The 24,824-nt window shown below is 55.9% G+C and overlaps 1 protein-coding gene across 9 annotated transcripts in view; it reads right to left on the reverse strand.

Moving 5' to 3' along the window:
- Nucleotides 1-24,824, reverse strand: part of TNS1 (tensin 1) — a 201,281-nt gene that overhangs the window by 22,574 nt on the left and 153,883 nt on the right. For 4 of the 9 annotated variants that reach the window (XM_045034461.1, XM_023259674.2, XM_023259675.2 and 1 more), the window contains 6 exons: nt 19,402-20,997; nt 13,449-13,532; nt 8,790-8,986; nt 7,825-7,900; nt 4,016-4,108; nt 2,906-2,944 (listed from right to left, as the gene is read on the reverse strand). In XM_045034461.1, the coding sequence (XP_044890396.1) occupies nt 2,906-2,944; nt 4,016-4,108; nt 7,825-7,900; nt 8,790-8,986; nt 13,449-13,532; nt 19,402-20,997 (2,085 nt within the window). Of the gene's footprint in view, nt 1-2,905; nt 2,945-3,395; nt 3,420-4,015; nt 4,109-7,824; nt 7,901-8,789; nt 8,987-13,448; nt 13,533-19,401; nt 20,998-24,824 lie in introns of all 9 variants that reach the window. The other 5 variants (XM_023259670.2, XM_023259676.2, XM_023259672.2 and 2 more) reach the window with 5 other exon arrangements.

Here is a 24,824-nt window from a genome sequence, read left to right on the forward strand (position 1 = left end):
GACCTGGAGCTGCCCTCCCGCCCAGTGCACACACACTGGCCAGCTGAAGTCCGGGAGCCAGTCGTTTCATGTGTCTTTAGTCTTGGGGGGCGGGGGGGATAGCTGTGTCCTGGGGTAACCCATCAGGGCAGAGGAACCATGCAACACGGAGCCCACGGAAATGCCAATGGAGATGCAAAGCCAGAGTCCACTCTCCCCTCCCATCCCTCGCCATTCTGGGTCACTCTCTGAAAACTCCTCTTGTACCTTTCCAGGCTCCTGGCTTCACCCGGGTGCCCACAGTCCTCAGCACCCCTTTTCTCTCACTGGAAGACAAGGACGTCCATCCGCTCTCTGGCCACCCTGGGATCCTTGCTGATCTACATTTGCAGCGCCCTCCCAACCCCCTTGCCTACAGTGTACCCTCGCCCAGGGTACAACCTCCAAATGGAAACACTGGGGCTGGGGACTGAGTTCCCTTCTTCATGAAGGAAGGAGAGGAAGAAAGCCATTCCCCCTTACTCCAGCCTCCAGCTCCCTCTTGCTCTCAGCCTCACTGATTTTGCAGTTCCTAGAAACAACATGCAGCTCCCTCCCACCCCAGGGCCTTTGTACATGCTTTTTCTCTACATCAAATGCTTTTCTCACCTCCCAGTTTCACCAAGTTAATGTCACTCACCCTCACATCTTACTTCTTCAACCAACGTCAGGTTCTTGGCTATAAGGTCTCGTAAACTGTATCCCTTCCCTTTGGAGTGCCATCTCAATGCGTAACTCCAAGTAACCTGATTCTGGCTCCTGATCACGTATATGCTCCATGAGATTAGGAATCACAGTACTGCGTATCAGTATATTCCCAGAGCCTGGCACAGTGACTGGCACGTAATAGGGACGTGAAATATGGAATCAATGAATCAAAGAATGAGAGAATACATGTAAAGCACTTAGCACAGTGCCTTGAGAGCAGATCCCCCTAAAATCTGCTCTTCCTCTAGCCGAGTAATTCTGCCTCTGATCATTTTTCCTCACGGGCATCTTTCTCTGAATTTCCCACCAAAGTTTCAGCAGGGAGATCAAGCAGAGCTTCGGAGGGTCAGCAAACAATGTGCTTTGGTCTGACCAGGGAGGTGGTACATGAGTCAGGGAAAATGGAACTGGCCGGGAGCCTCGCTCGCCGGCCCTCTCCCGCCCCGCACCCCAGGCCACGACAGCAATTCCGACCCCCACGCTGGAATCCCAGGGCTCAGTGTCTGGAGGCAGGAGGGGGGCTCTGAAATAGACCCTTGACTAGGAGACAGGAGACCTGTAAGTCCAGTCTGGGCCCTCCTGCCCCCTAACTGGGGCCTTGGGCCGAAGCCCCGGACACTCACTCACAACACAGGCCTCCGTCCCACATCTGTGGAAACGATGGGTCCAGCAGAGGTGATCCCCAAGAACCATCCCCTCCAAACTCTGTGGCTCCCAGACACACAAAGGAGGGTCGGAGGACTCGGGGCCTTGAAGGCCGAGAGTCATTTGTGCGGTAAAATGGGCAGTTCGGTTCTGCTGAGACTCACTTCTCTGAAGTGTCACCCCAAAGTGGGAAACACAACATCCAGCACCTATCAGCCTGTGGGATAATCCCCCCCTCAGAGCCTCCCACTGGAGAGGGCTTGTGGGTGCTCCTGGGCCCCAGCATTTCTGGACTCCTGTCCCATCCCCACTGCCCTGTCAGGAGCTAGGAGCCAGCAGCCAGCCTGGGGGAAAGCCCTTCCCCACCCCCGACTCCCATAGGAGGCTGGGGAGAAGGGCAGCCAAGAGCATGCTGTGGCTCCCCCCACTTGGGGCCTGTTGCTGGTGGCCACCTCGTTCTGCACCCCCAGGCAGCCTGGGGCTACTGCCCAAACTCTGGCTGGTGTCCAGTGTGCAGATTCAGAGGGGCACAGCTCATGCCCACTTTGGGGGTGGGAAATCAAGGCGATGAGTGCAAAGGAAAGAGGCAGGTGGGATTCAGAAAATCAGATAGAGCCTTTAAAGAAAGCAGGCCACACAGAACCAGGAAGTCAGAACATTTAACATGTCAGAGCTGGAAGGGACCTCAGTGCCCACCTCAACCAAGCCCCCCCCTGGTGGAGACGGGGACCCTGATGCCCAGAGTCACACACAGACGGCCTCGGCCGGCACCCCCTTCATTTCACCTGATGCTCTTGAATCATCACTTGAATCCTGTTCCTAATAAGTTAAAGGTCTCCAACCAGATTGTGTCCCACCTCTGCTTATGTCCCCTCCTATGTCCCTTGCTCTGCTTCGTGTACAACACAGAATTCATCTAAACTGAGGGTTAAGCTGGGACACAGACATGCTAACCCCTTGAAATTGTCAAAATTATGTGCACGGTGTCCCGATGCATTTGTGTGGGAGATCCATAGCTGTCATGAAATCCCCAGAGGCATCTAAGATTCCAGAAAGCAGACTCCCTACCCACCACCTGTGGTAGCAAGGGCTTCAAGGGGGCAACTCTAGGCTCTAAGTCTGCTGAGAAACCTGCTCTGAGCTATGCACGTGGGGCACGCCCCAGGAAGTGGGATAACGTGTGTCCCTTCGCCCTCTGAGGGGGCTGTCCGCACCGCAGGCAAGCTAGAGGAAGTGTCGCTGGGGGAGGAAGGGGCAGGGGTGGAGGGGGGGTGGATCATTGCGAGGTGGCACCGCACTGGCACCCGGAGCTGGCTACGCCTGAACCTGTGCCCAGCTCCTCAGTCAGAACTTGGGGCAGCGTCCAGGGGGACAGCTCATCACCAGGGGGTGGGGACCAGAAAGCTATGTACCTGGTCATCTGAGACCCATCAGAAAAGAGAACTGCCCCCGAGCCAGCCCAACCAAGCCCCTCGTGAACAGCCACTGCCAGACTCAGAGAGAGTGAAGCGGCCACCAGCAAAGCCACACTTACCTTTGGGAAGCTCTGTCACCACCTTCCCCTCATCCTCCTCTGAGGGAAGATGAGAGGAGAGGTAGCAGGAAGGAGAGACAGGAAAGAGAGGCAGATGATGAGGAGGCGAGGAAGAGCAGAAAGGAGAGAGAGAGACCGATTAACAGGGATTATTTCCTGAAAGAGAATTCACTGAGAAAGAGGTGGTAGGAAAGCAGGGGTGAGGCCAGGGCGGAAGAGCCCAGGGTGAGGGGTAAGATCCACCCTGACAGGACCCTGAGGGCTCAGGGCGCACAGTTCAAGGACAGCCTCGCTCCCAGGGACAAAGCCGGCCCCTCTCATGGCCCCTGCCCCCCCGGCTTACATCTCGAGCAGAAGTGTGCTGGCCGGTGAGAGGCAGCCCCAGCCCCTCTGCTCCCTGGTGACTCAGTGTCCCTGGCCATGCAGACACCTCCAAGTGGGAGGCTGTGCCGGCCGTGTGGGTCACACATGCGTGTCACTGCCCTCCTACCTGGCTGGATCAGTCTTCTGGTGACTAAGGAGAAAAAGCAAAGTTGGCCCCAAGAGCCCCAGCCCAGCCCTAAAACCAGAGTCTAGGGAACAACCTTCCTGGGCTCTGCCTGTGCAGAATGGCCACTCAGGGACCAGGGCCCTCCACTCTCCCCTTCCCCACAGGGAGGAAAGGAGCTGGGGCACGTGATAAGGAAGTAGGAGGTGTGAACTGGGAGTGTGTGTACGTGTGTGTGTGTGTGTGTGTGTGTGTGTGTGTTTCCAAGTACACAGTGCCTGAACACTGGGGGATGGCAGAGCCAGGCTTCTGGCAGAGAAGGAAACTGAGGCCAAGCCTCCAAATCCCCCCGTCGGAGGACCCCGGGAGTGGCACTGACCCCGTGAAGACTATAAAGGGACCTACCTGCCTCCACCCCTGCACAGAGAACCCCCACTCAGACCTGACAGTGTGGGCACAAAGCCAGGTTGCCATCTTGTTTCCAGAAGGGTCCTGAGAACCCATCACCTCGGGGCATTTTCTGATTAGATCCTGAGGCCCCGCCCAGGACCACAGGGGTCCTCAGATGCTGACTCACTCCTTTGGCCTCCCCCCACCCCCACCTTCCATGCCCAGTCACTCACCACCGGCAGGGTGCAACAGGATGTCCGCTGGGTTGTGGGGTTTCAGGCCAAGAGCCGACAGGGGTGTCTTGGCCAGACCTGGAGGGGAGCGCACTGTGCAAGAAAGAAGAAAGGAGACACGGCGAGTGAGCCTCGGGGCGAGAGAGGTGTGGGGAGAGGAAAAGGGGCAGGAGTGCGGACACCCATAAGTGAGGGCATGTCGATGAGGGGTGGGCGACAGGAGGGGGTGCAGAAGAACCAGCCCCCGTCCCAGAAGTCGCTGCCACTGCCCTTTCCTGTCTCTGTGTTCCTCCACAGCTCCAAGGGTAGACAAAGTCAAGAAATGGAGCTGCCCCTCAGCCTGGCCCTCAACCTCAAGAAAGTAATTTCTTGACCTCAGTTGCATGGCCATGATCCCCTTGAATCGCCACGGCTCACGACATACACACAGGCTTCTCTGGCTTTCTCTGACTTCCTCCATACTATACTCTCCCTTCCCTCATCCTCTTGTTCCCCGCCGATGCACAGTCTTTCTATACCACGCATTTCAATGGACTTAGAGAACTAAAGGAAATGGGGTATCAAGACGGCACATCCTGTAAAGGACAGAGGGAGGAAAGGGATCCCCGGCAGAGCCGCGCCCACCCTGAGACCCCAGGGCAGCCCTCGGCCAACCACGTCGCTTGCAAACCCCAGGAAGAGAGAATTTCTCAGTGTGAGGCTCTCTGTACCCCCAAATCCCAGCGTCCAGGAAGAGGGAGAAGCCCCATCGCCACCATCCTTGGCCAAGAGCACTGACTCCCTGCGCAAACCCCAGGGCCCTTCGCAGCTGCCCGTCTGGGTTAGAAGTGTCATGGAACACACAAGGTCAGAGAGGGCTGTCAGCCGTTTTCCCATCAGCCAAGGACGTGGCCAGCGTCCGAGCTGAACTTCAGGGCGGTGGTTATGCCCAGCCACGAGATCTCTCCTCGGTGGCAGTAGCTGCCTCTCCTAACACACCTCTGAGAAGAAGCAAAGAAGCAAGCTCTGTGTCTCCTAGCCCGGCCACGGGAAGTGTGCAGAGGCCACGGGCCCTGAGGACACGCAGCTGCACGGATCGGCCAGGGCCCAAGCCTGCCTGCCACACGCCGTTGGCCTCAACAGACCAGCGGCCCCCCTCCGATGCCTAGCACACCCACAGCAGCTCTGGGACCTCCCCCCCCAACAATCCTTTTCCCAAAAGGCAGAGAGACCTACAGGAAACAAAAGCTATAAGCTCTCAATGCAAGCGACATACATAAGTTGCTGGTGCACAGGTGGCTCTGTACATGGGTGCACACAGGAACAGTGGGAACTCGCAGGGGTCCAGGTGGGGGGCAGAGTCTATCCTCACACCATCCTTAGGTGCCGATTAGACAAATACAGCACAGGAGACAAATGTGTACAAACGTACACATCTGGGTAGTGAGGCAGATCTAGGTTTGCAGGTCTCTCTCCTTACGTGCACACACACTCACACACACACACACACACACACACACACACACACACACACTTTTGGTTTCTACCACCCTCCAGCCCCCCCCTTACTGAAAATGGTGTCTTGCAAGAGATATTTATGAAGCACTTATTAATGTTTGTCAAACGAATGAATGTGAACGTGATTAGTTATGGAGGACTGAGCCCAGCTTCAGAGACCACTGCCCATGGAATGGGCACGAAGCATCTCCAGCCCACAGGTGTGCATGTGTGGGCCCAGCTGGCGTAGCAGAGGCACAGGTGGCCCAGTGACCCAAGGTAAAGAGGACAAGAGGCAGGGGGAGGCTTCTCCTGGCTCCACCTCAAGCATCTCCAGCTGCCTCGTCACTCATGCCCCAGTCCCCAGGCATCTGGCTCTTCTGCTGAGGCAGACGAGTGGGTGGCCCTGAAGCCAGGCAAGGCTTTTGCTTCCCGACGGAGAAATTCCTCGCATTTCTCCGCCTCTGTCCTCTCTCCCAACCCTGTGCACCGATGAACCTCGGACTTACTCTCCCCGCTGGGACACCAGGGCTGGCGAGGGCAGGGCGAGAAGAATGGGAACAGGCACACGGGACAAAACCTAACTTGAGCTCAGCCCAGATGGCTTCCATCCCAAACAGGGTGATGACCAAGATCCTGGCTGATTGGACCAACCGCAAATTGGAGCAGGGGGTGAAGGCGGAGGGCTGAGACCAGGGAGAGCGATTCCACGGAGTCACAAAAGGCCACAGAGCTGCCTCTTGAGCAGACCGCCCTGGGCCCGCACTGTCCACGAGGTGAGCCCTGAGGCACACACGTGGCTTCAGAGCACCTGCGCGGTGTGGCCAATCTGAATCGAGATGTGCTGCACGTGTAACACACACGCCCGATTTCAAACACTCACTGTGAAATAAGAAGGCAACACATCTCTTTGTATGACAGGTCTTTGGGGTTAAATAAAACCTATTACTGAAAGGGATTTCATTGGCCTCTTTTTACATTTTTTAAAAAGATAGTAACAGACCCCGTTAATATTTTTATCTTGAGGGGCGCCTGGGTGGCTCAGTCGGTTAAGCATCCGACTTCGGCTCAGGTCATGATCTCGCGGTCCGTGAGTTCGAGCCCCGCGTCGGGCTCTGTGCTGACAGCTCAGAGCCTGGAGCCTGTTTCCGATTCTGTGTCTCCCTCTCTCTCTGCCCCTCCCCTGTTCATGCTCTGTCTTTCTCTGTCTCAAAAATAAATAAACGTTAAAAAAAATTTTAAAAAAATATTTTTATCTTGATCTACCTATTGAAACGGTAATATTTTAGATATTTGGGGTTAAATAGAAAAATATTAAAATGTACTTCTCCGGTTTCCTATTACGTCTTTCAAGGCGGCTGCTAGAAAATGTCTCATCACAAACGTGACCCGTGTCCTGTTTCCCTTGGACGTGAGCTGCTGCTCACGACTTGGGCCTCCTGCGTGTCCCAGATGACAGCCAACATCAGTTGTGCTGGCACCGTGGCGGGGGACTGGTGCCACGTTCCTCCCCTCCTCAGGACAGCCAGCCACCAGGAGAACATGCCACCAGTTCTCTTATCACCCTCCTCCTCCCCTCCCCGGTCTCTCCCTCCTCTGCTGCCCCGGGCCTGCCACAGACCCCCCCTGAGTCCTTCTCAGTATTGTCCCATCACGGCTGTCCCACAGCTGCCCTCTTCCAGCTCCTCCTGCCTCTTCTACGCCACCCCTGCACTCAGACGGGTCTTCTGTTTGGTGGGAAATGCCTGTGTCCTTGGGGGATTTTGCCTCTCCAGCGAGTGCATCAGGAGGTACAAACTAAATGCTCCTGCCTGGAGACCAAGGATGGATGAGATGGGGACTCTGCCAGGCTGAGTGTTCTGGGCCTTTCTTTCCTTGATGGAAACTAAGTAGGTTGCCCGAAACGGAACAGGTGCCTGGATGTAGACAGAAATGGGCGTCAGGAGCAAGTAGGTCAAAGGGTACCTCAGGGACACATCAGCAAGTCACAGTCGCTTTAGAAATTGGGGGAGGCGGGGGGGATGTTGCACGTGGGATGCAAAAACTCTCAACAGTTAGGAAAAATCTAGACGGTGGGAGGCCGGGGACCCCACAGAAGGTCAGCAGGATCCCAAGCCTGTGGCTGCTGCATCCGTACATGTCTGCGCGTGGACAACGGAAGGAAGAGACGGGGGGGGGGGGGGGGCAGGATGGTGAAGTGAAATGAGTGGCAGATCCTGGCCACGCCCAGCATTGCCAGCACCTCCCCCCACACCGGGGTGCTTACTCAGGCCAGGGCTGAGAGAGGGGCTTGAGGGGACCCAGGGAAGACAGACTCAGTGAGGAGCTCTTACCCCCACCGGGTGGTGGGCTGGTCGGGGAGGCTCCCTCCATCTCCTCAAAGGCCTCCTTGTAGCTGTGTAGATGGGGCTGCAAGAGAAGAACAGGGCGGGTAGAGGGGATGCCCACTGGCGGCCACACCCTGCAATCAGGGGCTTCCCAAGTAACCGGCCCACTAGTCCCCTCGTCAGCCCGACCACCCACCCCTCCTCAGGCAAGCACAAAGGTCAAAGGGAGACGGCCACCAATTTCTTCATCACTGCTCTTTGCAAAACCGTGGAAATCGGCTCTTTGCAAAACCGTGGGCCAGCATGGGTGGAAATGAGGGGCACCTGCCTCGGAAATACTGCACAACGGGGCCAAAGACAAGGGGCTGGGATGGGGGACTCGGGTCCAGAAGGCAGTCAGGAGAGAAAAGATGTCCAAGAGCCATTTATATCCAGAGTAACTCACTAGGCTGGATTGTATCCGACATGGGCCACTCGTATCAGGATCTTCCAAGATGCACGTCTACAATGCATATTCCTCAGCCCTGTCCCAGCCTTAATACGCTGGAATCTACTGCCTCCAACTACTGAAATGTCTCAGAAGTGCAAACATTTTGACATAGAAATTAGATATCCCAAGAAAACTCTATACCTAGAAAGAATTCAACGACACTCTTGTCAGTCTCTATGATCGGGTTCGGAGTGTAGAGACTGGGGTCATCTGTGTCATACCCAGGATCCTCACCACCCTACTAAGGGGCGCCCTTTAGGAGTCAAAGGGGGAACTTCAACCTCAGTGTTGATGTAAGAAGTGGGAGCATAGAAGTTATTTAGGGAGGGAAATGCCAGCTTCCACATGCCAGAGAAGAGACATAGGGTGAGAACTGAGTTTACTGACAGGAGAGTGTCACTCAGGTGACTATCGGGCCCCTGGATACTTCAGGTGGGCTCCACTACCCTCTCTGGCCACAGGACACAGCCCAAGGACTCACCTCTTTGGGCCGCCCTCCAGGATTGAGGGCGATGGTGAGAGCCAGCTCGGGGGAGACGCACTGGACAGGGGAACGGACCCCAGGGCTACGGGGAGACGCGGGTTCTGGAGACTGGTTCTCATACTGTCCATCGCTGGCTGCCCGCCTCCGGAGAGGGCCTGGGGGTTCTGCAGGCTGCTTCTCCCGAGCCTGCACCCCTGGGGAGAATGCAGGGCATAGAAGGCAATGAGCATATTAGGCGAGAAAGGATCGATGAGGCCCGATCCCCCCAGAGAAGGCGGTGCACCTTAGCCAGGGGCCACACTGGAGCTGGGCCTGTCTCCCCTGAGTACTCCCCACCAGCTCCCTCCGCCCGCACCCCAGGCTTTCTCTGCAGGGCGGGGGAGCTGCTAAGGTTGGGCTGGCCTTCACCGGGAATCGCTACCCTGCACAGGGCTGGGGCCCAAAGCACAAGGGCTGATACAAGAAACAGATGTCAACTCTTTGCAAACCCTGGAGGCAGAGGGCCAGAGCTTCCAGGGAAATGAGGGAAGGTGGAAGGAGGAGAGACAGTCTCCAAGGTGACCGCGTCAACCGACAAGCAACATCAGGCCCGTGGGGAAGAAATTTGGAAAGAGCCAATAATGCATCATCTTGCAAATGGTGCTCCCGAGGAGAAACAAAGAAATGACTCAAGTCTTATCGTGAAGTCCCCAGCCCCAGCTGGCCCCTAGAATATCGCCGGTCTTCTCTGGGGTTCCCCACCCTTCCTCCCATGCATCTCTGAAACCTCTCGCCAACTTCCCTTCCGCCGGCCCCTCATCTACTCGCCCCTTTCCTCGCCCCAAAGATGGTGAGCTTCCCACCCTCCCCCTCCCAGCAGAACAGCAGGCAGAGGGGCTGAAGTCATGAGCTCCATCTGCTTTTCTGTATCCCCTCCGTTCCACAGGCCCGGGCACGTTGGGAGCCTCGCCCTCCTTCCTTCCCACTCCGTCTTCCCACAGCTGGGCTGAGGCACGGAACCCATTGCCTCATGGAGCTGGCTCCAGAATCCTCGAAAACTTACTCCCCAGGTCCCGGAGGCCAAGACCCAGCCTGAGGACAGGCTTCTTGTCTTCATTATCTTGTGTGAGGGAACTTTCAGCTCTGCCTTCACCGCTTCCCGGGAGGGCAGGTGAAGTGAGAGGAAATGCCGGGATACACCAAAGGTCACGTAGGACGCTGGCCGCACCCACCTCATGCCAGCACATCTGGGAACGCTGTCCCACTGCACACCACTCACGCACACGCACACGCACACGCACACGCACACACGCACGCGTGCCCACCGCTGGCCACTAGAAATGTGCCAGCGCAGCCAAGCAGAAATCACCCTCCTGCAGACCGGATCGTCTACCATCCACAGTGGGGTCGGCGTGCCCCCAGGTGCCCCACCCCAGCTCCGGCCCGGCTCAGCCACTAAGGCTGCCGTGAGAAGCACTTGCTGAGAAGCCTTCCTACTTGTCATGAGCGGCAAGATGCCGAGGCCAAACTAGGGCCAGACACACACTCCCTCTCTCTCACACACACACACAGTCACTCATGTCTCATTACTGGGGGCCCATCCAGAGAGCAGCAGGACTGGCATAATTTACAAAGGCACAGCGGTGCCCAGATGGGGTGGGGTCCGCTTTGCGCTCCTCATTGCCCAGAGGCAGCCTCCCTGTTACCTCCACCAAGACAAAAGAGCCCCTTGATGGGGACAGTGATCCAGACTCCCAAACGGCTCTCCTTAAAGCAAAAAAGCCGTCACCTTAAAATGCCCTTATTTTCAGAATAGAAGCATGGGGGTCACATAGCCCTAACTAGGGTCTGAGCGTCAGCCCGGGTCAAAGGTGCAGGCAGGCCCTGAAAGGGCTGAGCAGCGCCCAGAGACCCCGCAGCAAACCCCAGGCTCCCAGCCCTCAGAGAAGCAGCAGCATCGAGTGCCGCTTCCCAACTGAGGGTGCGCCTGCCTTCACCCAGCTTCTCCCACCTCCGCTGAGCCCCTTCCTCCCCCGGCCTCCTGGGCAGCCTCATCTAGAGCTGCTGTTCATTTCATTCCTGGCAAAAACATTAGAAAGAAACAGACATAGCCATTGATTTTCTAATAATAATTGTGACAAAGGAGGCCCATTTGGGAAAGGCTCTAGGGGTTTGGAACGAAGTGCAGCCCCAAGGTTAAAAGAAATGCATTAGGGCCGGTTGTCAGTTCCGGCTCACCCAGCCCGGCAGCCTGTTTCTGGCAGGTCCCTGTGTCTTTGCAAGGGGTGGCCTGTTTGGGGATCTGATGTCTGCCCTTGAAAAGTGGGTCTGTTTTAATCCGAGGCCCTGAATCTCCCAGAGGGACAGAGAAAAATCTCCCCGGTTTGCCTCAGAGCATCCTCCATGTCTAGGTGCCCCATATGGTGGCCACAAATGGTGGCCACCTCGCAGAGGAGAGGCCAGACTACTGGAGGGGCTTCCCAAATGTGGAGACATGAGGCCCTGGCACAAGGCAGTCAGACATCTGAGAACGATCACACCTCCTCAAGTCCTAAGGCAGGGGGATGGACAGGATGACCTCCAAAGAGCCAGGAGTCTGCAGAAGGGGGAAGACCCCGCATTCCACTCCCATGGGGACAGCCCCTCCCCCTGCAGTGCGCCCCATGGCACCAGTGGCCGGCCAGGGCTCTCGCATTCTTTGAACACAGTATCTCACTGTTGTCCCCCTTGGCAGGCTCAGATATGCCCCGGAGTGCTGGAGAGCGTGTCCCCTCTCTCTTGTCCTTCTCTGGGAGGGGAGACAGGGCATGGCCAGGGGGAGGGAAGAGAGTCCTACTGTTCCTCAGCCAAGCTGGGACAGCTGGACACAAGCTTACAGCCAGTGTCAGAGAGAGAACACCCCTCCCTCGTGTCCCGCAGACTGACCCATCATAAAAATAGGCTTGCTCCCCACTCCCCTCCTCCCCCCCACCACCCTCAACCCCAAGACTTTCTCAGTCTCTTGAGCCTGTTCCCAGTCTGTCAGGGCCTCTGTCTCCCTACACACACACAGGCGCGCACACATACTCTCTCTCTCTCTCACACACACACACAGACACACACAGACACACACACACACACACACCCTGAAAGTCTGGGTGCTGTAGCCCTAACACACATCAACACACCCGCTCTGGCTGAGCACAGCCACCCACCACCTGAGTCCCACGGACAAATGCCCTGGTGTCAGGCTTCGTCACGTGTCTCCCCTGCAGCCCCCGGACTGGCCACTTCCACCCCCACAGACCCAGCTCTTCTTTCCAGCCTTCCGATTTCCAAAAGACTGGATTCCTCAGCTCCAGGTGACGGGGCTGGGTGTCCGACGGCACGCCTGGGGCTCCGAAAGCCAGGGTATCCGGGAGGCCACCTGCTGGGCCAGGGCACCAGAAAGCCACACGGCGATCACACTAGCAGCCCCAGGGCAAGCCATGCCAGCTCCCCTCGGGACAGGCCCCCCCACCCCACAACTGCCCCCATCCCCCGGGCCCAACTGAACACTCCCCACCACTGGGCCGAGAAAGGGTGAAGGGAGGGGAGAGGAGGCGGACAGGGGGCATTCTGCTAGAGCCATCTCCCCGTTATCCACGGACTGGGAAGAGGAGGGGCTGTGCAAGCACCAGATACTGCCATAGGGAGTCAACAATCCCCACTGTCCCCTAAGCCTTTTCCCGGAACTGCCTTCTTAACCTGGTCCTCCGGGCTTCAAGGCTCAGGGCACTGATAACAAGATTCCCTCCATAGAGCTAAAAGACTATGGGCCTTTACGTCCGAGAAGCCAGGGGCAGACGTTAGTGGGCATCATCGAGCAGACACAGACCCTTGATAAAGGGTCCACCATACTGGAGGACATCAAGCCACCAACGTAAAATACACATGACAGGGCTATGATCTCTCCATTTTTCACATTAGGCAGTTGAGCCCTGAGTAATTAAGAGACCTGCCCAGGGTCACAGGGATGGGTCACAGGCAGAGCCAGGACCACACCCAGGGCTTCTGACATTTGCCCACGGGTCCTAGGATCCGAGATTCAGGATGAGGTCAGAGGGCGTGCTGTATCCCCAGAGAGTAGTGTGCTCTAGAGTGGACAGAGCACAGATGTTCGCTCTTTGTCGTGAGCCTGGTGGCCCACGCAAAGCACAGCCTAGCTCCTACCGAGGCCCTGGCCCAGCAGCCTGAGTGGTCTGGCCAGGGTAGCCAGAGAGCTGGGCTGTCCTCACCCTTACTGAGCACACTCACGCGGTGGCCTGCGTGTCCACCGGGAGCCTGTAAGTTCATCTAGTCACCCCAGACCCTGTTCCCAGCAGATAAGGCCAAGGCAAAAGGCATCAGGCCTGTGTCCATGCAGAAGTGGGAGCACTCGCTCATGCAGAAAGGAGGGGGAGAGAGTGTGGAGAGAGGGAGGAGAGAGAAGTGGGTGGGGGGGGCAGTAAGGGGCTGGCAAAGAGAATGGGAAGAGATGGAAAGAAGAGAACAGAAGAGGGAAGGAAGAAAGGTAAAGGGGAATGGAAAAATGAGGACAGAGGACTAGACTGGGCAAAAGTTTGGAAGAAGCGGCCCATGGGGCAGAGAGGAAGAGAAGCTGAGAGCCATAGTGAGGGCCGCAGACTTATCAGGGGGAAGGGGCAGAGGTGGACCAACCAGAGAGGGAGGAAGATCGGAGCCGGTGGAGAGGAGGCAGCTGGAAGCTTGTGTGCCCGATGCTCTGCAGCTTGGCGTTGTATGCTGCCCACCCCCACCCCGGGGAGCCGGCAGGGAGGGGGTGAGCGGGAGGGGATGACACCAGGCAAGGAAGGCACCACACCCACAGCACAGGGGGCAGGTGGACACGGGACACACGGAGAACGCAAGGGACAAGGCATTAAACAAGACGAAACAAAACAAAAACAAAGAGAAAATCAAGATTAGTTGGTGTTCTGAGTCTAGGATCTGACCACACGTTGGAGGGAGGTGGGAGGGTGTCAGACAAGAAGAGAGGGTCTTGCTTCTCCAACGGCCAGGCGGACCTCCCGCTGTCGGCAGGGACGCCACAGTTCTTTCTTTTCTAACCCCAGCATGGGGCGAGCAGGTGCCAGCCAGAGACCAGGAGACTACAGTCCTGTCGCCCCACACACCCGCCCTCACCATCGGCCTGGCCCCATCCCAGGACCTGTCTCCTCTCATGGTCACCTGCCTCTTCCTGGCCTCAGCTGTGATCCTACCAGCCTGGCCCAAGGGCCACACTCCCTAGCCTCCTAGCATCCCTCTGCCCTTCACCTTTCCCTCACACGTACCTTAGGTGACCTTCTTCCCCGGAGCCCCTTACATTTCTACTGCCGCCCAAAGCTGCTGGGCACCACCAAAAAGTCGTTAAAATGAGCCCACCTGAATGCGCTAGAAAGACCTACTATGTCATCCTTTAATCCACCGTCACTGACCTCCTGACACCTCAGGGGCCGCACAGGGAACCAGGCTCCTTCACCAACCCTCTGCTTCACAAGCTGCTCCACACCAGTTTCTTGGCCACTTCGTCTTCATGCCTCCCACCGTCAAATGTGGGAGGCTCTGGGACTCAGTCCTAGGACCTCTTCTGTATCCGTGCTCACCCCTAGGTGCCATATGCAACACCACACTTCACGTGACATCACATACTGGCATCATAACACCCGCATTTTTAAACTCCAACCTCTCCCCTTGGTGGTTTCGAGGGCATCCCAAATCGATTACGGCCAAACTCACACTTAGGACATTCCCCCCAAGCCTGCTCTTCCCACACCTTGCCCATCTCAGGAAAGAGCAACTCCACCCTTTAGTTGCTCAGACCCAAAACCCTAGAGCGGTCCTTGACTTGTTCACATCCCACCTCTAGCCTTGATGGCTCCACCTTCAAAACTGTCTACAACCTGAGCACTTCTCACCATCTCCACAGCCACCTCCCTGATCAATAGCGGCAGCCTCCTCTCCGGTCTCCTCCCTTCCATCCTGGCCACACCGATCCTTCTAGAGCAAGTCGGATGATGTCACTGCTCTGCACACAGCGCACAGAGTACCAAAGTTCTCACGATCACGTACAAGGCCCACTGCAAGCCGGCCCCCACTCCCATCACCTCTCTGACTTCATGCCCCGCTAGGCTCCTCACATCAGGCACACCCCCACCTCAGGGCCTTTGCACCTGCTGTTCCATCTGCGCATTCCCTCGTGGCCCGGTGAAGCCTCCTCTGATCCTACGTAAAGTGCAACCACCCATCTACCCTCTACCCCTCACTGACGCTTGACGCTTGACGCAGACATTCCATGATGAAATGTAAATGTTGGGTTCTCAATTTGAGGTCCCAAAGCTTGATACAGGTATTTCCCTATATCTGTATTCATCCGTTATTCTTGCTTCACAAAGAGGTATCTCACTTCCTGCTTGAGCCTAAATCATCCACCTGGGCTCCTGGGCCTATATCCCCTCTTACCTCCTTAGAGACCTTATTCTAGCAACTTCTTTCTTTCTCTTACATTCTTTTTCTTATTCCTTTTCCCTCCATATTCAACCTCTGTTTCTCCTCTAAAAACATTCTCATGCCTCTCAGATTTACAAAAAGAAAAAAAGGAAAAAACAGGCTCTCAGTATCTTGCTACCCTCTTCAGCTACTGTCGTCTTCCCTTTTATCACACAGCCACTTGAAAGAATAGTTGACATCCTGTCTGTACTCTCCCTGCACTCGCTCCTCACTCCTGCAGTCTGCTTTCTGTCACTCTCTACATGCCTTTGAAAATCCCTGGGGCCACCTAATTGGCACGCCCAGTGAACTTCTCCCAATCCTCTTCCTCGTGATCCCTCTGCAGTGACACTGCGGACCCCCCGCCCCTCCCCCTGGAAACCCTCCACCGTCTTCCCTTCTGCGGTGACCCACTGTCCCTGTCTTCTCTCACTGTCCTGAACATTCCGTCTCAGTCCCCTTCCTCTCTCTTCTCCTCGGGGCCATTTCGTCCTACTTTTCTCTCCATGCCCCCTGACACCGAGATCTCATCCACGCCCAAAGCTGTGACCTACATCTTTGCGAGGATGACTCCAAAATCAGTAGTTCTTTCCACTCTTTCAAACTCCAGTTCCAAATGTTTAGCTGCTTTCCATACATCTCTCCTACCTGCAGGCTCACCGTCACCTCCAGACTCAACACAGGGAACACTGGCGTCTCCGTCTCACACAAAATCCACCTGTCCTCCTAACTCTGGGCTGGTTAGTGGAACTAGCATTCTGCCCCTATTCGTGGAGCCTCAGAATAATCGTTGATGTCCTCCTCTCCTTCACCCACTACATCCAATCAACTTGTGAATGCATTGGTTCTACTCCCGCGGCGTCCTTGACACTTTTCTTTTTCATCTCCACGGTCAGCACCTTAATGCAATCCCCCAACCCAGTCTACCTAATAAGCAACTACACCTCCTTAACTCAAACAAAGTCTCCTCTTTTGCACCCTTCCTGCCCAGATTCACCGGCTACATCTTCCTAAATTACAGCTTTGACCGTGGCTTTCTCCCGACTAAACACAGTCATGGGTTCCTACATTGCCACCAGGTAAGATTCAAGCTCCTTGGTCTGGTATTTTAAGACCAACCAGAGGCAGGCCCCAGGCTACCTTTCTTGGCCTCTCACACTACCTAAATTGCTCTCAACCTACTCTATCCATCAAACACTTCTGCCTTCGTGGCTTCACTAAAAACCCTCTCTCTCCTATGACCCCACCCACTTTCAAACTCCTACTCATCTTCCAAGGCTCTATCTAAAACCCACACGCAACTCACGCCTCAATCTCCCCAGCTGATACTGATCTTTCCTTTTTCTTCATTCCCACAGAACTTTCCCCATGTCTCACTTATTAGGAATGACTTCATTTTAAAGTTCTAGTTCTTTTTCCCCTGACTAAACTCCAGACTCCTTTAAGGATAAGATTCACACCTGATTTCCAGCATGCACTGAAATCTCTACCTCTAGAGACATCTGAGATCAGTCCAGTCACATAATCAGGATCATACGGTAACATGAACTCGACAACTCTGGCTTCTATCTCTTTTTCCTGCCTTCTTGCACTGGCTAGGGTATCCAATACAATGTTAAATGATAGCAGTGATACTAGGCATGTTTATTTTGTTCCTAGTGTAACAGGAATGCTTCTAACCTTTCACACGCAAGTGTGATGCATGCTACAGGCTTCTGGTGCCTACCCTTTATCAGGTTAAGAAAACTACCCCTATGTTCTCTGAGATCCAAGCTTAAATAAGATAGGAGGACCTGTCCGATCAAAGTGGAATGAGCCAGGGATATAGTATTAAGGTACAGAGGAGGTATTGAGCCTAGGGAAGAAAAGGCAGACCTGTGGGAGACAAGCCAGGAAAAACCAGATCAGGTTCACGGCCATGAAGAGGCTCTCCCTCGGGTCTAAGCTTCCTGAGTTACTCACGCCGAAGCTTACGTTCCAGCTTCTGGCAGAAGAATGTACAAGAAGCAGCAAGAAGCGGTCCTGGTCTATTCCCTGACTCCCATACTGTTGCACGCGATGATCCTGACAGTGCATCTGTACCTACACAAGCACGTCAGACACTCTGCAGGGCAAACAGGACCCGCTGACATAGGAAATACTTCCATGGCAGGGCATGAACCAAAGAGGTCCCTTCAGGGCCCTGGGGACCAAACATATCTGTCCTCTCTATGCATCTCATCCCTTCTCTGACTGAGGTAGAGAAGATGAAATTAGGGCTGGAGACAGAGATGCTGTACCAACGACGTCTCTCCCTTCCTGTGACTCCTTGGCAGCCAAAGCCTGAGCAGCTAAGGATATGGATGTTGACAGTCAAAACCTCAGAAGCCGGTAGGAGAGAAAAGGGCTGAGGGGAGACGCGCTATAAGATGAACACACTTCTGGAGCCATTCAGGTATGGCTTCCTTTAGAGCGAGCTCCAGGAGAACTACACTGAAGGGTTTTCTGGTAGGGGGGGAGGGAATTCACTCTGTTTCCCCAGAGAATCTGCCCCCCCCCAGATCCTGCCTATCATTAGGCTAGAGGGTTACCATTCATCGGGCCACCTCAACTCTGTAAAATATTAAGAGGGCCACATCCCTCTCCCTTGACCAAAATCTGTGTCAAAGAAGCCAGGGCCCAGATGTGGGACAAAGCAAAAGACGGCAGCTCCCTGTGGACCACTCCATAAAGCATTTCACGTCTAGAGCTATAGAGCTACTCATCCCGTGTTTGACTCCCCACTAAAAGCAATGATGCTCTCGTGGGCCAGCTCTCTAGGCGAGGTGAGACCCTGATTACCAACTTCCATGGTGTAAATACTTTCATGGCGGCCAATTTGAAGTTGCTGACAGTGGAAGTGGGGACTGTGCTCTGCTCTGAAGTATACAGCAGGGCATCTATGTCCCACACCCCAATCCTGAACCCAATCCAATAGCCAGCTGGCCTGCCCTCAGCTACTTCCCCAAGTTCACTGTCCATCCCCAGGGAGGGTGTCTCCTCTCTCCTACAGCTGGCATGGTGACTCAGCTTCCCCTAAATTTAGGGAAAAGGGTGGAGGGCAGAGTCAGCCTCCCAGGCTCCTCTTCTTCTCCCTGAACTCCCACCACCCTGTCAGCTGAGGGGCTTGGCACAAGGTCCCCTAGCCCCCGTCTCTAGTCCATCCCCACCTGGCCTTACCTCCACAATGAAAAACACCCCCAGGATTTCCCACCCGGTGTGGCTGCCCCCATGGAATGGTCATAGGCTTAGGCCATTAAGAAGGAAGGGAGACCTTCTGGTCCCTCCCAACATGGCTCTGCACACTCGGCCATTTCTTGCCTTTATCTCCCCAGGGAGCTCTCTGGTCACCCCATTCTCTCTCCTCTCTCCAGGAAGATGAGCCCATTCTCTGATAGGAAACAGAGTTTGGTTCCTCAGTGCCTGCTTCTCATACAGAGCAGGTCCAAAAGCCAGGACTAACAGGACAGTTGAACAAGAAGGGGACCTTGGCCTCCCCACCAAAATGAGACACATCTTGAAAGGACCCACCAGGGTTGAACACTCAGGTAGAGCCCAAGGCCTTTAGGACACCCTTTCTATCTTTGTTATGCCTCTGAGTCTACAGAGGCCTCCCTCCAGCCTTCTCCACACCTTCCCCCTGGGAACTGAAGTCTGAGGACAGCAGGCAGTTGCAGAAAGCACCTTCTCTCTGCATAGAGAATCTGTACTCCAGCCCCAAAATCACCACTTCCAAGAAGCTTTCCCTGATTGCCCTAGGTGGTAAGCCTTGCTTTCCCTCCGCCTCTGGGGCTTTGGTCTCCACCTCTGTCACAGCACACTTTACATTCCTGCGTAGCTGTCCCTTAACTAGACAGTAAACTCCCTGAAGGCAGGAACTGAAAGACACTGATCTTTGAATCTCAATGCCTGGCTTACAGCCTAACAGACAACCAATGCAGGAAGGGACGGCTAGGACGAGGCTCCTGACAGCCTCTCCTCCAGGTCCAAGCGGCACCTGCCAAGGGGCGACGGCTGCGCCTACACCTCCTCCCCGCAGCGAGACCAACCAAGACCAAAGAGGGAAGGGGAGGGGATTCCTAAGACTGATGGCCCACGAGGCCCTTACCTGCTACCCGGTGGGCCACCAGCCCCTCCAGGTTCAGTGGCTCCTCTTCTGGAGTGCGGGAGGGGTCTGAAGTCACCTCCTTTGGTGGGAGCTGAGGCTGAGCAGTGAGGCCAGGGAGAGAGGCTGGGGGCTGCTGAGGCCCTGGAGGGCTATGGGTAGTTGGAAGGAAGGCAGACGAGGAGGAGGAGGCTGGGCTCTTTGGACGGAAACTCTGGTTGGGCCCACCTGGACACGGCTGATAATCGTAAGGTGAGTAAGCCCTGCCGGGAGGGAAGGACTCCAGGGAAGCCCGTGGGGCCGGCTCAGGGGCTCCCAAGGAATGCCCACTGGGGATGTAGCCAGATCTGGACTGGGTCAGTGGATGGGGCTGACAGGAGGAGCCGGAGAGAGGCTGGGAGGACAGCGGGGAAGCCCCTGGCCAGGCCCCTGGGACACTCTGGGACTTGTGCAGGGGGGCGGCGGCCGTCGGTTCCAAATCCAGCATGAGCATGTTGAGTGTTTCGATGGACTGCTCGATCTCCTGCTGGGAGGCTGCTCTTGGGAACTCAGGGAGGCCGGGGATGGGGGTCTCTGCCAGCGGCTGGGGGCTGGGCCTGCTGGGCCCGAGACTCTCCAAGTAGGCTCTATCCTGCTGGCGAGGAGGGGGACGAGGCTGCTGCTGCTGCTGCTGTGGCTGCTGCTGCTGTTGCTGCTGCTGCTGCCAGGAATTCAGGCCCCTCTGCACAGCCTCCCGGCTGCTGCCCCCACGGGCCGGAGCTGGGGGCAACTGGGGCTCGGTTTCTGGAAAGGACTGAGAGCGGAACATACCGCTGGGGTCATGGCCATAGTGGGAGGTGGTGATTGGCTGCGGCCAGGCTGGGTGGGGCCCCTCCCGCTGGTAGCCGGCTAAACCCTCCTGTGCGGAGTAGGAGGGCCGCATGGGGGCCGTGTGGCCAGCGTGGGCAGGCACCGACCGGCTGGCGGACTCATAGGCGTAGCCCCCACCGTTGACCATAGGTTCCGCGGGATAGGGCTTGTCCAGACCGTTGGTCAGTGAGGACAGGGCCTCTGGGTAGCCCCCCTCGCTGGTGTTGGTGACCCCATCCAGGGAGGACAGTGTGCCCATGCTGCCCACGCTGTGCCCATCCTGGTTGGGCAACTCGTCGTCCAGGATGTCCGTCTCCCGCTCAGATGCCAAGGCCCCACCGTTGACGTGAACCTGGGCCGGGACGACATGGCGGCCAGGGGAGGGCACGGCAGGGCCTCCCGCTGGGCGGGACCGGAGATGCTGGGTATGGTACATGGCGCCTTGCTTCTCTCTCTCTACGCCGAAGCCGCTGAGCAGACGGTCCAGCTCCCGCTTCTCCTCAGGACTCAGGGCAGCAGGGGCACTGGAGGGGCCAGGGGCAGGCTCATCGGTCTTGTCTGTCTTGGTGGAGGCTGTGGAGTTGCCGGAGTCACTGCTCACGGAGAGGGTGTGCTCTACGTGGTTGGGGGTGGCCGACAGGACAGGACGCGTGGCATTGACGGCTCCGGTGCTGCCGTGCAGGGAGTCCTTCTTCTTCACCTTGGCATACAGGCTCCCGTCCAGAGGCCCCTGAGTGTGTCCCACCACCTCTGTAAGAGAGCCGCGGGGGGAACAGCAATCAGCAGACGTCAGTGGGAGGCAATGACATCTCCTCCCCAAGGAAAGGAGCCAAGAGCTTCCGTTCCCTAGACCTTAAAATCTCCTCACACCACCCGAGATAGAGCTGAGGTCAGAGGATATAGGGGAGGAGGACAAAGGGACCCCTACCCCAGGCTCTTGGGCCCCAACACCCGGCTTCAGGGCCAAACAGCGAAGTCTAAGACTGGCTGGGGTGCTCTGGGAGCAAGATGTCCCAGTCCAAAGCCTGGCTCTGGTATCTCCCCAGCTTCCCAAAGACCTGGAGGTACTGGGTCAAGATGGAGTTCAGCCAAGCCAGCACTCCCCGTGCTTTCCCTCTGAATGCTGGGCTCATGGGCTTCTGGAAAGGGGGTTCAGGGGCCAGGGTGGCATGGGAAACATCTTAGGAATCCAGAACACAAAAGGAGATGTTCTCATCCAGGAAGGGTGTCCCCTGTGTCATTTTGTCTGCACACAGCTCTGGCGACCCCATGAGCAATACTTTCTCTGAAAGGAAAGAGTGAGCGCTGGGTGGCTCAGGGCCAAAGGGCTGACTCAGGAACGAAGAACTTCCCCACCCAGAGGGACTCGGTGATTTCACACCCTGTACAGTCAGCAGCCCAGCTCCCAGCCCCGACACACACACACACACACACACGCGCGCGCGCGCACACATACACACACGCACACACGCACACACGCACACACTCACAAGCACCTCCCCTCCCCTCACTCCGAGGCAGGCCCCCAGCTGGCAAGAAAAGAAAGTCCCCTCCCAAAAACTGCACAAACTCCAGCCAGACACCAACAGTCACACACACACCAACCACACACGGGAAAACCAGACACAAAGACATCCAGAGACACACACACACCAGCTCATAATCACCCAAGTCGAACACCCAGCGGCCAAATCAAACGCCCTGGTGTGCTCTTGAGGTACACGAGACAGGTGACCTCGAGACGCCAATCACCTTGCTAGGCACCTTTACACACACATTATTTCTAATCCTGTGAGTCAGCGAGTTTTACACCTACTTTAAGGATGGGAGAAACTGAGGTTCACAGAAGTGAAACCATTTATCTGCAGATACACGGTATCTGGTAAAGCGAGGATTTAAAATCAGAGATTTAAAATCACTTAAAAGTCAATTAAAATACAACTAAATTAAAAGCAAAATTTAAATCAGAACTTCAAAGACCATGCAATTTCTATTATTCCACATTCTCGTATCACACACACACACACACACACACACACACACACACACACACAGTAAAATAAACACATAAAAGGCAGCAATACCCAAAAATAAATACTTAAATTTAAAGCCACAATCATTCCAGAAAATACAAGCTCCTACCATGCCCAAGGATAGGCCCTCAGGCCAGAAGTGGCAGTCTCTAAAAATAAACACTCATACAGAAGCCCACGGCCAAAAACAAGTGATCAGACAACCACAAAACAGGAACATCCTGATCAACACACACACACACACAAACCACAGGCCAACCAAATGACGTCACCGGGAGCAGGCACAGAGATGCCGGCAAGGCACACGGTCCACACACACCCCCCGGGGGCTGGATGCTCTGCCCATTCACTTAACTCTCCAGAACCATCTATCTGTCCCCAGTTTTCCCTGGGGCTTTGGGATGCCGGCCGGCAGCAGGCCCCAAGTGATAGGGGGCCAGAGTGTGGCCACAGCCCTAGGCTCACAGGGATGGGCTGGTCTGAATCAGACATAGGTCTGAATCTCCAGCGGTCTGCTCCCTGTGCCAGGTCCCCTAATAGTTGTTAAGATGCAGATACAAGCATGGCTGCCTCTTCTAAGTGGCCTGTCACCGTCCATAAGGTGTCGAAGCTACTAAAGGAGAGAGGCTGTCCTTCATGCCATGTCCTCTAAAGAACTGGGCTCCTTGCTACACCAAATAAGAGACCCCAGCTGACTGCTTCCCTAGCCGACAAGGGCTCTCCTCCACTCAGACTTCCGAGGGTGGTGCCGTGAGAGTGGGCCCCTCGCAGCAGTCAGAGGAGGCTGGAGGGCTATCCTTCCTTCTCTCTGTGCCTGGAAAGCTGTGCCTGGAGGCTGTGTGGGTACAGGGAGAGGCTTCAGCCCTGATGAGCCATTCCGGGGCCCTGGCCCCACTCTGCAGCTCACACTGCGAGACGCCAGGTGCCTTCCAGGCCAGGGAGCTCCTGCATCCCCTGCACCTCCTAATCCCCCAAGCCCATGCTCATGTGGTCTGGGAAGCAGGGGGGACAGCAAAGCAAAGGGTGGTGTGTCCAGTACGCTCCCCACCTGCACTTAGGGTCGATGAGAACCGCTGGGTGCAAACCAGTGCGAACCTGTAAGTATCCTTTCCTTCTGGGAGAAAGTGGACCCACTCCTGCATCTCACTCGGGTTCATAAAAGAAGAGCTTTTGGCAAGAGAGCTAAGAGAGCGTTCCCGGAGGCAGGGAGGAAGAATTCACACTAATTACCACTACACTACCTGATATCTCGTCCCTTTCGGCCCCTTCATTGATTCTGACAACGTCAAAATTAAGCTCATTCTGCCATGTAATCTACCCCCAAGGGGTCCACTGTTTGCAGCAACATCAGGAACAGTAACTGCCAGGCCACTGAGGCTGAGTAAGAAAATGGAAGAAGTAAAAATTGTTGAACTAAATCTTTTTTGCAAAGTAACAAACGGGAATGTCTATTGCTGTCTTCCAAAAAGAAGCCAGCTGCTTCTGACCACCCAGTGCTGGCTACATGTTCCGGGCTCTTCTGCACCTTCACTGGTCTTCCTTTTCACATCAGGGGGAGACAGTGAGGACACCCCAGACCCATCCCAGGTCTGTCTAGTCCCCGTGAGGGTTCACTGAAACCCCAGCGCGTCAGCATGACCCTAGCGGAGGCACACACCCCCGTTCCTTCTAAAGGAGATAAAGTGCTCCCCGCACCCCACACCGGTACGCACATGCCCATCACTCCCTTCTGCCCATCCACCGTGGCCGCGTTAAGTGCTATTTAGCAGGACCACAAGAAGCCGGAACATAGCGCTGGTTTCAATCTATTAAGGCAGGAAGGGCAAAAGAGAGAGGCAGACAGAGTAAGGAGGAGGGTGAAACAGAGAGCCAGAGAAGAGGGGCTTTAGAAAGGTGGGGGGAGATGGCTTTGAGGCTCTAAACCTGAGGGGCCACCAGATTCAACTCACAGTCCCAGAAGCCTCCAGGGGCATGACCAGGTAAATCCTCTCAGTTGAGAGGGTGCTGGGCATCCAGGGGCAGGGAGCAGGGGGCAGAGGAAGAACCTGCCTGGTTGGTGGGGCCGTGGGGACAGGAGGAACCTGTCACCAGCATGGGTGACGGTGGAACAGAAAGCTAAACTTCAGGGGAAACACGAGTTACAAGCAGCCCGGAGTGGAGAGCTCCCAGCCCCAAGGCCAAGCCAGCCAGAACGTCCTGTCTCATGGGCCTTCTCCCTGGCCATTGCTCTAGGGAAGCCGAGAAGCCCGCAGTCCTTTCAAGGCCCCACTTGCTTTGTCTGACTACATCTCCTGGCTCTCCCCAGCAGCTGCTCCGAACCCGCACTCCACCCTCGACGCTGAGCTTGATTGCACCAAGAGGCCCTTATTCCACAGCGGCCGTACTCCAGATGTGTGAGTCACGCTTTTGGAAAGCCCTGAGGAAAATCCCCAGCTGACTTGGACGTGGACCTACTCCCTAGGCTCCTGCCAGCAGGCCTCGGAGGTGTGTGCGGTGCTAGAAGGCGCGGCACAGGCCAGGATGCAGGGAAGGAGGGACGCATCC

This window comes from Felis catus, chromosome C1, assembly GCF_018350175.1.
Source record: "Felis catus isolate Fca126 chromosome C1, F.catus_Fca126_mat1.0, whole genome shotgun sequence".
Lineage (NCBI taxonomy): Eukaryota > Metazoa > Chordata > Mammalia > Carnivora > Felidae > Felis > Felis catus.